Genomic DNA, 13,096 nt, shown 5'->3' with positions numbered 1-13,096 from the left:
CGACCTGCCACAGGCTCAATACCCGACCCACTGGGAGAACTGGGAGGCAGTGGTCATCTCCACCCAGCGCAGAGTCCTCGACCTGCCACAGGCTCAATACCCGACCCACTGGGAGAACTGGGAGGCAGTGGTCATCTCCATCCAGCGCAGAGTCCTCAACCTGCCACAGGCTCAATACCCGACCCACTGGGAGAACTGGGAGGCAGTGGTCATCTCTGCTGGTGATCGGTGTGTGGGTCCCACCAAGTTAGCATTTATCCACTATCCAATGGATTGGTGATGGAGCCGTCTGGCTAAAATACCCCTTTAATTAAATGTAAAGTCTATGACTGTGTACAAACGCCTATGTATTATACAGCTGCAGTTTATTATACAGCACGTGGGACCCTCCTGTTGCCATGAAATCCACCTGGATCAGGAGGACGTCCAGTGCATTCGGATCTCTGGATTTTTCTCATCATCTTCTTCATCGTCTTCAGGATTATCCCAAGGGGTCGTTGCCACCATGAGACAGGCTAGGAAGCCCACGTCCGCTAAGATCTACCACAGAACGTGGAGCATATTCTTATCCTGGTGCTCTGCTCAGGGAGTGTCTCCCTGGCCTTTTGCATTGCCTACCTTTCTTTCCTGCAATCTGGGTTAGAAAAAGGTTTGTCGCTCGGCTCCCTTAAAGGGCAAGTCTCGGCGCTATCCGTCTTTTTTCAAAAGCGTCTAGCACGACTTCCTAAGGTGCGCACGTTCCGGCAGGGGGTTTGTCATATTGTACCCCCGTACAAGCGGCCGTTAGATCCATGGGATCTGAACAGGGTACTAGTTGCCCTCCAGAAGCCGCCCTTCGAGCCTCTGAGGGAGGTTTCACTTTCTAGACTATCACAGAAAGTGGCTTTTCTAGTAGCAATCACATCTCTTCGGAGAGTGTCTGAGCTAGCAGCGCTGTCATCCAAGGCTCCTTTCCTGGTCTTCCACCAGGACAAGGTAGTGCTGCGCCCCATTCAGGAGTTTCTCCCGAAGGTGGTATCCTCTTTTCATCTTAATCAGGATATCTCTATGAGAAGAATTTACATTTGTTAGATCTGGTGAGAGCACTCAGAATCTACATTTCCCGCACGGCGCCCCTGCGCCGCTCCGATGCACTCTTTGTCCTTGTCGCTGGTAAGCGCAAAGGGTCGCAGGCTTCCAAAGCCACCCTGGCTCGATGGATCAAAGAACCAATTCTTGAAGCCTACCGTTCTGCTGGGCTTCCGGTTCCATCAGGGCTGAAGGCCCATTCTACCAGAGCCGTGGGTGCGTCCTGGGCATTGCGACACCAGGCTACGGCTCAACAGGTGTGCCAGGCAGCTACCTGGTCGAGTCTGCACACTTTCACCAAACATTATCAGGTGCATACCTATGCTTCGGCGGACGCCAGCCTAGGTAGAAGAGTCTTGCAGGCGGCACTGCGGCAGTTGCCTCCCCGTAGGGGAGGGCTGTCTTCGCAGCTCTAACATAAGGTATTTCTTTACCCACCCAGGGACAGCTTTTGGACGTCCCAATCGTCTGGGTCTCCCAATGGAGCGCCGAAGAAGAAGGGAATTTTGTTACTTACCGTAAATTCCTTTTCTTCTAGCTCCTATTGGGAGACCCAGCACCCGCCCTGTTGTCCTTTGGGATTTTTGGGTTTTTTCGGGTACACATGTTGTTCATGTTGAACGGTTTTTCAGTTCTCCGATGTTACTCGGAGTGAATTTGTTTAACCAAGTTATTGGCTTTCCTCCTTCTTGCTTTTGCACTAAAACTGGTGAGCCAGTGATCCCACTGGGGGTGTATAGCCAGAAGGGGAGGGGCCTTACACTTTTTAGTGTAATGCTTTGTGTGGCCTCCGGAGGCAGTAGCTATACACCCAATCGTAATCGTCTGGGTCTCCCAATGGAGCGCCGAAGAAAAGAGGATTTTTGGTACTCACCATAAAATCCCCTTTCCTGGAGATGTGATTGGGGGACACAGGAGACCATGGGTGTATGCTACTACCACCAGGAGGCTGACACTGTGCAAGAAAAAAAAATGAGCACCTCCTCAGCAGGGTGCACCCACAAGTGGCACAGAGATGGTGAGCAAGCAGGAGACTTCACATGGGCTAGTGATCAACAACACAAACAGAAAAGAAAAAGCACGTGCTGCGTCCCCCAATGAAGGCTCAGAGAAAGGGATTTAACGGCGAGTACCCAAAATCTTATTTTCTTTATCACTTCATTGGGGACCATAAAGACCATGGGACGTCCAAAAGCAGTCCCTAAGGGTGGGAAGAAAAAAAACAAAAAACAAAAACACAATGAATAGAGAAGAATATCAGGATGGCGGTTGATCCACTGCCGCTTGTAACACTTTCCTACTTAGGCTGACATCCTCAGAGGCATAAGTATGAAGTTGGTAAAAAAAAAAAAAGTCGAAAACGTGTACAGAGGTCCAGGTAGGTGCCTTGCAATCCAGCATAGCAGCAAACTCATGACGAATGACCCAAGAGGCCTCCACTGTCCGAGTGGAATGAGCCGACACTCTGAAGGGGAGCGTTCTGTCCCATATGCTTCAAAAATAGATGAACGAACCCAAATGAGCAATGGTAGCCTTGGAGGCCAGGAGACCTTTCTGACTGCTCTCGGAAATGGAAAATAAAGAATCCGTACGTCTGAAGTGGTCGGTCCTGGCAAGGTAGATGTGAATGGCCCCAACGAGATCCAATTTGTTCAGAGATCGTTCCAGGAGACACGAAGGAGAAGGACAAAAGGGAAGGAAGAACTATATCTTCATTAAGGTGAAAGGCTGAAGCCACCTTGGTAGGAAAAGAAGGCATTGGCTGCAAGAATACCTTATCCTGGCGAAGGATAAGGAATGGTGAGAGGCATGACCGGGCTGACAGCTCAGAAATTCGTCTAATAGACTTGGTGGTTACTAAGAAAGTAACCTTCCAAGATAGAAAGGACAACTTCCCAAAGAGGCTCAAAGGGAGGACGTAACAAAGCGTCTACAACCAGGTTGGGGTCCCACAGTTTCAGCGGGGGCCTGCAGGGAGGAACTGAGTGAGCCAAGCTCTGAAGAAAAGTCCGAACTTGAGGGCGAACTTTCTGGCACTTCCTGTGCCATAGATAGAGTAGAAACTTGATCCTTGATGATACTGAGAGCAAGACTCTAGGCCCAACTGTAAGAAGGCCCGGACAATGGGAAGCGAGAAGGACATGAAGGAAGTGATTGTACTCAAACCAACTAAAGAATGCTTTCCAGGTACAATCATAAATACGAGAGCAGGAAGGTTTTCGGGATCTAATCATGGTCTGAATTACTTGATTGGAGAAACCAGAAGCCTTTAGAACCTCAGTTTAACAGCCTTGCTGTTACATTGAGAGACCGTGACTTCTGGTGGAAGAGGAAACCTTTGGACAGACGGTCTGGATGACCTGGGAGTCTCCACGGATCATCTAGGAGGTTGATTAGCTCCACATACGATGACCTTCTGGGCAAACTGGGATGATCAGGATGACCGGAACGCCTTATGCCTTGATGTTCTTGAGCAGCCTGGGTAATAGGGGAAGGGAAGAGATAATGGAGGCAAGACCAGGACCACAAGATTGCAAGCACATCAACGTTAATCGTGAGTGGGTCGTCTGACCTGAACACCTTGTTGTTCAATCTGGATGCCATCAGATCATCATCTGGGGAGCACCACCGAAGACGGATCTGCTCGAACACAGCCGGGCTTAGAAACAATTTCCCAACGGTTAGACACTTGTGACTTAGAAAATCCGCGACTAAGCTGTCCACTCCGGGAATGTGAACTGCCGATATGGCTGAGACTCTGTGTTCAGCCCAGGAGAAAATCTGAGAGGCTTCTGTCATGGCTGACCGACTTTGTGATAGCCATGTCATTGTATGATTGACTATGAAAGGGAAGTCCTGAGAGAAGGTCCTACCAATGAAGGAGCCAGAAGAATCGCTGTGATATCAAGGATGTTGATGGGTAGAGAATACTCATTGTCTGCCAATGAATCAGAAGGAAAGATTGTCCCTGACGTGTGAGCAGAGACGACAGCCACCAAGAAAAAGACTGCTTAACTTGAAGTGCAAGCAAGATCAATCAGTCCAGGGAAGGGACAGTCCTGTCCCACTGATCTAGAAGAAAGAGCTGTAGTGGTCTGGTATGAAACTGTGCGATGATTTCAGTAGAAACCTGTGAAATGCTCTAGAGCGGGGACAGGAATGATGACGCCTAGCTGGAGGGGAGAAGAGATGGCCTTGAACAATCCCAGAATGAGGGTGGATTCTCTTGGGGGACGAAACTTGAAAAAAAAAACGGTCCTTGGGGATGACCACTTCTCTGATCCAGGCGTCCTTGACAACGGAGAGCCAAGCTTCTTGAAAGAAGAGAAGATGTTTTCCCATCCACCCAGAGAAGCCTCCCAGGTGGGGGTGACCCGGCATGTGGAGGAGAATCTGTTGGATTGGTTTCTCGGAGTTCTGGATTGTTGACCATGTGGATACCAGGTATGAACTGGCTTAAAGGAAGGTCTCTTCCTTTTCCGCTGTCTGAATATTTTCTCTTGCCGGTTGGATCCTTCAGAAGATGAGGATGGCCAAAGGGAACGAAAGAAGGGAATTTTGTTTACTTACCGTAAATTCCTTTTCTTCTAGCTCTAATTGGGAGACCCAGACAATTGGGTGTATAGGCTATGCCTCCGGAGGCAGCACAAAGTATTACACTCAAAAGTGTTAAGCCCCTCCCCTTCTGCCTATACACCCCCCGTGCTCCCACGGGCTCCTCAGTTTTGGTGCAAAAGCAAGAAGGAGGAAAAAGAATTATAAACTGGTTTAAAGTAACATCGATCCGAAGGAATATCGGAGAACTGAAACCATTCAACATGAACTACATGTGTACACAAAAAAACAGGGGCGGGTGCTGGGTCTCCCAATTAGAGCTAGAAGAAAAGGAATTTACGGTAAGTAAACAAAATTCCCTTCTTCTTTGTCGCTCTATTGGGAGACCCAGACAATTGGGATGTCCAAAAGCAATCCCTGGGTGGGTAAAATAATACCTCGTAAGAGAGCCGTAAAACGGCCTTTTCCTACAGGTGCGCAATCGCCGCCTGAAGGACTCGTCTACCTAGACTGGCATCCGCCGAAGCATAGGTATGCAACTGATAGTGTTTCGTGAAAGTGTGCAGGCTCGACCAGGTAGCCGCCTGACACACCTGCTGAGCCGTATCCTGGTGTCTCAAAGCCCAGGACGCACCCACGGCTCTGGTAGAATGGACCTTCAGCCCTGAGGGAACCGGAAGCCCAGCCGAACGGTGGACTTCGAGAATTGGCTCCTTGATCCACCGAGCCAAGGTTGATTTGGAAGCCTGTGACCCTTTACGCTGGCCAGCGACAAGGACAAAAAGTGCATCCGAGCGGCGCAGGGGCGCCGTACGAGAAATGTAGAGTCTGAGTGCTCTCACCAGATCTAACAAGTGCAAATCCTTTTCACATTGGTGAACTGGATGAGGACAAAAAGAAGGTAAGGAGATATCCTGATTGAGATGAAAGGGGGATACCACCTTAGAGAGAAAGTCCGGAACCGGACGCAGAACCACCTTGTCCTGGTGAACAACCAGGAAAGGGGCTCTGCATGACAGCGCTGCTAGCTCGGACACTCTCCGAAGTGACGTGACTGCTACTAGAAAAAACCCTTTCTGCGAAAGGCGTGAGAGAGGAATATCCCTCATTGTCTCGAATGGTGATTTCTAAAGAACCAGCAGCACCCTGTTCAGAATCCAGGGTTCTAACGTCAGCTTGTAAGAAGGAACGATGTGACAAACCCCCTGCAGGAACGTGCGTACCTGTGGAAGTCTGGCTAGGCGCTTCTGGAAAAAACACAGAGAGCGCTGAGACTTGTCCCTTAAGTGAGTTGCGCGACAAACCCTTTTCCAGTCCAGATTGAAGGAAGGACAGAAAAAATGGGCAAGGCAAAGTGCCAGGGAGAAGAACCCTGAGCAGAGCACCACGACAGGAAAATTTTCCACGTCCTGTGGTAGATCTTGGCGGACGTTGGTTTCCTAGCCTGTCTCATAGTGGCAATGACGTCTTGAGATAATCCTGAAGACGCTAGGATCCAGGACTCAATGGCCACACAGTCAGGTTGAGGGCCACAGAATTGAGATGGAAAAAACGGCCCTTGAGATAACAAGTCTGGTCGGTCTGGTAGTGCCCACGGTTGGCCGACCGTGAGATGCCACAGATCCGGGTACCACGACCTCCTCGGCCAGTCTGGAGCGACGAGGATGATGCGGCGGCAGTCGGCCCTGATCTTGCGTAACACTCTGGGCAACAGTGCCAGCGGAGGAACACATAAGGGAGCTGAAACTGCGACCAATCCTGAACTAAGGCGTCTGCCGCCAGAGCTCTGGGATTTTGAGACCGTGCCATGAACGTCGGTACCTTGTTATTGTGCCGGGACGCCATTAGGTCGACGTCCGGCACCCCCCAGCGGCAACAGATCTCCTGAAACACGCCCGGGTGAAGGGACCATTCCCCTGTGTCCATGCCCTGGCGACTGAGATAATCCGCTTCCCAGTTTTCCACGCTTGGAATGTGAACTGCAGAGATGGTGGAGGCCGTGGCTTCCACCCACATCAAAATCCGCCGGACTTCCTGGGAGGCTTGCCGACTGCGTGTGCCGCCTTGGTGGTTGATGTATGCCACCACTGTGGAATTGTCCGACTGAATTCTGATCTGCTTGCCTTCCAGCCACTGCTGGAAAGCTTTCAGGGCAAGATACCCTGCCCGTATTTCCAGAAAATTGATCTGAAGCGAGGACTCTTGCTGGGTCCACGTACCCTAAGCCCTGTGGTGGAGAAAAACCGCTCCCCACCCTGACAGACTCGCGTCCGTCGTGACTACTTCCCAGGATGGGGGTAGGAAAGATTTCCCCTTCGCTAATGAAGTGGGAATAAGCCACCACCGAAGGGAAGCTTTGGTCGTCTGAGAGAGGGAGACGGTCCTGTCGAGGGACGTCGGCTTCCTGTCCCATTTGCATAGGATGTCCCATTGAAGGGGACGCAGGTGAAATTGCGCGAAAGGGACTGCCTCCATTGCTGTCACCATCTTCCCCAGAAAGTGCGTGAGGCGCCTCACGGGGTGTGACTGGCCTTGAAGGAGAGATTGTACCCCTTTCCGTAGTGACTGCTGTTTGATCAGCGGAAGCTTCACTATCGCTGAGAGTATGAAACTTCGTGGCAAGATATGTCAGCGATTGGGCCGGTGTCAGATTTGACTTTGGAAAATTGATGATCCACCCGAAACCCTGGAGAGTCTCCAGGGTAGCGTCAAGGCTGCGTTGGCATGCCTCTGGAGAGGGTGCCTTGATCAGCAGATCGTCCAAATACTGGATCACCGAGTGACCCAGGGAGTGTAGAAGAGCTACTACAGTAGCCATAACCTTGGTAAAAACCCGTGGGGCTGTTGCCAGGCCGAACGGCAGTGCCACGAATTGCAGGTATTCGTGTCCTATGGCGAAGCGCAAGAAGCGCTGGTGCTCTGGAGCAATCGGTACATGGGGATAAGCATTTTTGATATCGATTGATGCAAGGAAATCTCCTTGGGACATTGAGGCGATGACGGAGCGGGGGGATTCCATCCGGAACCGCCTGGTTTTTACCCGTCTGTTGAGCAGTTTCAGGTCCAGGACCGGGCGGAAAGACCCGTCCTTCTTTGAGACCACCAACAAGTTGGAGTAAAAACCGTGGCTCTGTTGCTGAAGAGGAACAGGGATCACCACTCCTTCAGCCGTCAGAGTGCGCCGCGCCTGCAGAGGAGCCTCGGCTCGCTCGGGAGGCGGGGATGACCTGAAGAATCGAGTCGGGGGACGAGAGGTAAACTTTATCTCGTAACCGTGAGACAGAATAACTCTCACCCAGCGGTCTTTTATTTGTGGCAGCCCGGTGTCGCAAAAGCGGGAGAGCCTGCCACCGACCGAGGATGCTACTAGCGGAGGCCGAAAGTCATGAGGAAGCCGCTTTGTTAGCGGCGCCCCCGGTGGTCTGTTTAGGACGTGACTTAGACCGCCATGCATCAGAGCTCCTTTGTCTTTCTGAGACCTTGTGGACGAGGAGAATTGGGACCTGCCCGCGCCCCGAGAGGAGCGAAACCTCGACTGCCCTCTCCTCTGTTGGGATATGTTTGGTTGGGACTGGGGTAAGGATGTATCCTTTCCCTTGGATTGTTTGATGATTTCATCCAAACGCTCGCCAAACAACCTGTCGCCACAAATTGGCAAACTGGTTAAGCGCTTTTTTGGAAGCAGAATCTGCCTTCCATTACCGTAGCCATAAGGCCCTGCGGAGTACCACCGAATTGGCGGCCGCAACCGCCGTACAGCTCGCAGAGTCCAGGACAGCACTAATAGCGTTGCCGAGGTTTGGGAGGTAATGGATGCCACTTGTGGCGCGGCCGTGCATGTGGCTGCTTCAATTTGCGCTTGACCTGCTGAGATAGCTGGTAGCGCCCATACGGCTGCGAATGCTGGGACAAAAGAAGCTCCGATAGCTTCATAGATGGATTTCAACCAGAGCTCCATCTGCCCGTCAGTGGCATCTTTGAGCGAGGCCCCCTCGTCCACTGCAAGTATGGATCTAGCCGCCAGTCTGTGAGATTGGAGGGTCCACTCTGAGACACTGAGTCCAACCTTTAACCACGTCAGGTGGAAAAGGATAACGTGTATCCTTAAGGCGCTAAGAAAAAACGCTTATCTGGACAAGCATGGTGATTCTGGACTGCCTCTCTGGAATCAGAATGGTCTAGAAACATACTCGGTGTACGCTTGGGGAACCTGAAGCGGAATTACTCCTGCTGATAATCTGACTCCTCCGCCGGAGGAGCTGAGGGAGAAATATCCAGCATTTGATTGATGGACGCAATGAGATCGTTCACTATGGCGTCCCCGTCTGGAGTATTACGATTGAGAGCGCCCTCAGGATCAGAATCCTGATCCGCTGTCTCCGCATCATCAACCGGAGATTCCCCCCGCTGAGACCCTGAACAACATGATGTCGAGGGAAATTCTAAGCGAGCCCGCTTAGTCGGTCTGGGGCTGGGGTCTAAGTCAGAACCCTCAGCCTGGAATGTATCCCGGGAGGACATTGTTGGTCCAATTGAGGGGGGCCAGGGAACAATGATTCAACAGAGTCCCTTTGCTGAGATACCGGCCTGGACTGCAAGGCTTCTAGTATCTCAGCCATAGTCTCAGAGAGTTTTGCAAACTCCATCCCCGTCACTAAGGACCGTGTCAACAGGTGTCTCCCCCTGGGCCCCTCTTAGCAGATGCTCTGGCTGAAGAAGAGAGTCACCGGGGTCACACATTGCACACAATGAGGGTCAATGGGACCTGCCGGCAGCTGGGTCGAACAAGCGGCGCAGGCAGCCTAATAATCCTGTTTTTTGGCACCCCTGTCTTTGTGGGCGCCATGCTATTGTTTTCCCTGATTAACACAAAAGGGTAAATAGCCATAATGAACTGTGCTCATACAGTGTAAAGTATATAGTAATAACACAGAATGTATCAATACACTACAGCACCATGGGGCTAGCACCAACAGGTGCTGCTTACCAGCCGCCTAAAGCGGTTGTGAGGCCACCAGAGACCGTGTCTGGGTTTCCCAGGGTTTGTCCCTCTCTGCAGCGTCGGAGGAGCTGACAGGAATGGCTGCGGCGTCCTGACGAGAGGAGGGAGCCGTGGGCGTCTCACACAGTGCACAGTGAGGGGAGTGGAGTATGCAAAGCATGCTCCAGCCCTCAGTGCTGCTCGTTTGTCCCTCTCTTCCGTGCAGCGTCCCGCCCTTCCCCCTGCCTGTCAGGGCTGAGGGCGGGAAAAAGGAAGCTAGGCCGCAAGAAAGCCGGGGACTCGAGTATAAGCGTCGCCGCCGTAAAAGCGCGGCCGACGCCGAAGTCCCCGGCGAACTACAAGTCCCAGCCGCGCCGCAGTTTCACATGGCAGCGGCGGTTAGCGCGGTAGCCCCTACATATAAACACACTCAGCGACGCTGAGTGTGTAATGGCACATATAGACCCGGTCAGCGCCGCGGTCCCCGGTGCACTAGCACACCCAGCAAAGCTGAGGTGTTGCCGTGCACGGTCCCTACAGGGATACAGAGTACCTTCAAGATGCAGGGCCATGTCCCTGAACGGAACCCGGCTCCTATCCAGCAGTCTCCACAGGAGTTGTGGATGGAGCACGGTCTCAGTGCCTGGAGACCGATAGGATCCCACTTCACCAGAGCCCTGAGGGGGATGGGGATGGAAAGCAGCATGTGGGCTCCAGCCTCCGTAACCGCAATGGATACCTCAACCTTACAACACCACCGACAAGAGTGGGGTGAGAAGGGAGCATGCTGGGGGCCCTATATGGGCCCACTTTTCTTCCATCCGACATGGTCAGCAGCTGCTGCTGACCAATCTGTGGAGCTGTGCTGTGCATGTCTGCCTCCTTCGCACAAAGCATAAAAACTGAGGAGCCCGTGGGAGCACGGGGGGTGTATAGGCAGAAGGGGAGGGGCTTAACACTTTTGAGTGTAATACTTTGTGCTGCCTCCGGAGGCATAGCCTATACACCCAATTGTCTGGGTCTCCCAATAGAGCGACAAAGAAAAGCATAGTCCATCATCTCATAAGAGGGTGACTGGCTCTTGGATAAGGGAGCAGGGTGTTCTTACTGCCCGTAACCTTTTAAATAATCTGGTCCAACTTGGCTCCAAACAGGCGAGAAACTTGGAAGGGTAGACCGGTGAGCGACTTCTTAGAAGCTGGGTCAGTGGGCCAGGCCTTTAGCCATATCACTGGGGCCCATGCAGAATACTCAAGCCTCTTAAGGGTGCTTTACACGCTGCGACATCGCTAACGATATATCGTCGGGGTCACGTCGTTAGTGACGCACATCCGGCGCCGGTAGCGACATCGCAGCGTGTGACACCAAGGAGCGACGATCAACGATCGCAAAATCGTCCAAAAACGGTGATCGTTGACACGTCGCTCCTTTTCTTAATATCGTTGCGGCTGCAGGTACAATGTTGTTCGTTGTTCCTGCGGCATCAGACATCGCTATGTGTGACACCGCAGGAACGACGAACATCTCCTTACCTCCGTCCACCGGCAATGAGGAAGGAAGGAGGTGGGCGGCATGTTACATCCGCTCATCTCCACCCCTCCGCTTCTATTGGACGGCCGCTTAGTGACGTCACGGTGACGTCTCTGTGACGCCGAACGCACCTCCCCCTTGAGGGAGGGATTGTTCGGCGGTCACAGCGACGTCGCCGCACAGGTATGTGCGTGTGATGCTGCCGTAGCGATAATGTTCGCTACGGCAGCGATCACCAAATGTCGCATGTACTGAGTAAGCAATTATACTCTATTTCCCTCACAAGTAAAACCTGAAAGAAAAAGGGAAAAGATTAATAAAAAAAACCAACATATTCGGTAGAGCCGGTGTGAACATAGACCTGTGTCTGCCTCCTACAGACACTAAACTAAAACTGATCAGCTAGGCTCCGTCGGTGGGTGAATCCTTCTGAGGAGGAGAACTTTTTTCTTGCCTAGTGTCCACCTCTCTAGTGGTAGCAGCATACACCCATGGTCTCCTGTCCCCCCCCAATGGTGCGACAAAGAAAAGAAAACTGAATTTTCTGATTCCCCACTACCTAATGGTATTTATGCCCAGGCTTAATATCCTCATGCAGTATTCACCCAGAAGTGTTCGCAAAGCGCCCAAAATCAATGGCACTAAAGGCGACATCGAAGCTGCAAACTGATTGTAGCTGCTCTAGATATCGGTAATAATCAGAAATATCGGATACTAATCCTCTGGTGCGCACACAGTCACGTAATCCTCTGGTGCGCACACAGTCACGTAATCCTCTGGTGCGCACACAGTCACGTAATCCTCTGGTGCGCACACAGTCACGTAATCCTCTGGTGCGCACACAGTCACGTAATCCTCTGGTGCGCACACAGTCACATAATCCTCTGGTGCGCACACAGTCACGTGAGCGGAGTTCTTCTTAAAGTGTGATCCACCAAGTGACCTACAAGGCGATACCATCAGCCACAATTAGGAAAGACAAGAGGTGGTCGTCATTGACACTCACGTGGGTTGTTCTCGCGGTTCCGGACGATGTACTGGAAAACCAGGAGACTGGCCACGGTGGCCACCAACATACCGGCAAAGCCAGCCCCAATAGCGGCAGGGTACACGTTATTTGGAGGGTCGGCTGGAAGGAAAAGAATGGTACTAAAGTGTAATGGTTACATGGTTATAAAGGCAATGTTATAACGTTATTCTTCATGGTACAATCTGATTAATACGGCAGCCGGAGATTGGACATGGCGATGGCGATGGCCAGACTATGGACACCGACCGCTGCAGAACAGCCAAGTCCTTACGGTAGAGCTGCGGTGAGACCCAACAGCGGCTTTAGCCAAGAGTATTTAGGTATTTTCCAGGCTACATTGGCGCCAAGTTAAAGGGGGACTGAAATGTTTATGGAGGGAGCACGTCTTATTAATGAAAGTAGCGTTACTCACCACTAGAGTTCCCCGATGCTTCGGCCCCGCCGTGTCCAAAAGTGATGATGTCCCGCCCACCAGTTACCTGACCAATGAGGATGATTGGCTGCAGCGTCAGGTGACTGGCGGTCGGACCATCATCACTCCCGATCCTGGCGGAGAGCACCGCGGTGGCAGCGCTGGATTCCAGTTGTACGCAGCTTTCTTTGATAAGGATGCTTCGCCTCTGTAAACTTTTCAGAAGTCATCGTAAAGGGTCAATAAGACAGAAAAATAACAAATAAAAAAAGCCATGGCAGTTTTCAGTTTTGAAGGGAGCGTTGCAGATACGGGGGGGGGGGGAGGACAGGGGTCCCATCAAACCGAAGCCACTAGTACAGTGGAGAATATGTGGCTATACAATGCAGGTAGCCCTCACAGTGGGCAGAAAAGTGCTCTGTGAGGGTGGAAATTAAGTACACCCTATACCCCCTACTGCGGCTCAAGATTCCCTTGTGCGCTAGAGACACACGGGTATAGAAAGGAGTGAAGGCCGGAG

At 51.9% G+C, this 13,096-nt stretch overlaps 1 protein-coding gene across 1 annotated transcript in view; it reads right to left on the bottom strand.

The window, feature by feature from the left end:
• Positions 1–13,096, bottom strand: part of VSIG10L2 (V-set and immunoglobulin domain containing 10 like 2) — a 50,870-nt gene that overhangs the window by 19,043 nt on the left and 18,731 nt on the right. Inside the window, exon 10 of the mRNA XM_075327991.1 lies at positions 12,141–12,263. Coding sequence (XP_075184106.1) covers positions 12,141–12,263 — 123 coding nt within the window. The remainder of the gene's footprint in view (positions 1–12,140; positions 12,264–13,096) is intronic.

The sequence above is a fragment of the Anomaloglossus baeobatrachus genome, chromosome 11 (genome assembly GCF_048569485.1).
Source record: "Anomaloglossus baeobatrachus isolate aAnoBae1 chromosome 11, aAnoBae1.hap1, whole genome shotgun sequence".
NCBI classification, from domain to species: Eukaryota; Metazoa; Chordata; class Amphibia; order Anura; family Aromobatidae; genus Anomaloglossus; species Anomaloglossus baeobatrachus.
Note: the sequence above shows the minus strand (reverse complement) of the source record. Positions and strands in the feature narration are given on the sequence as shown.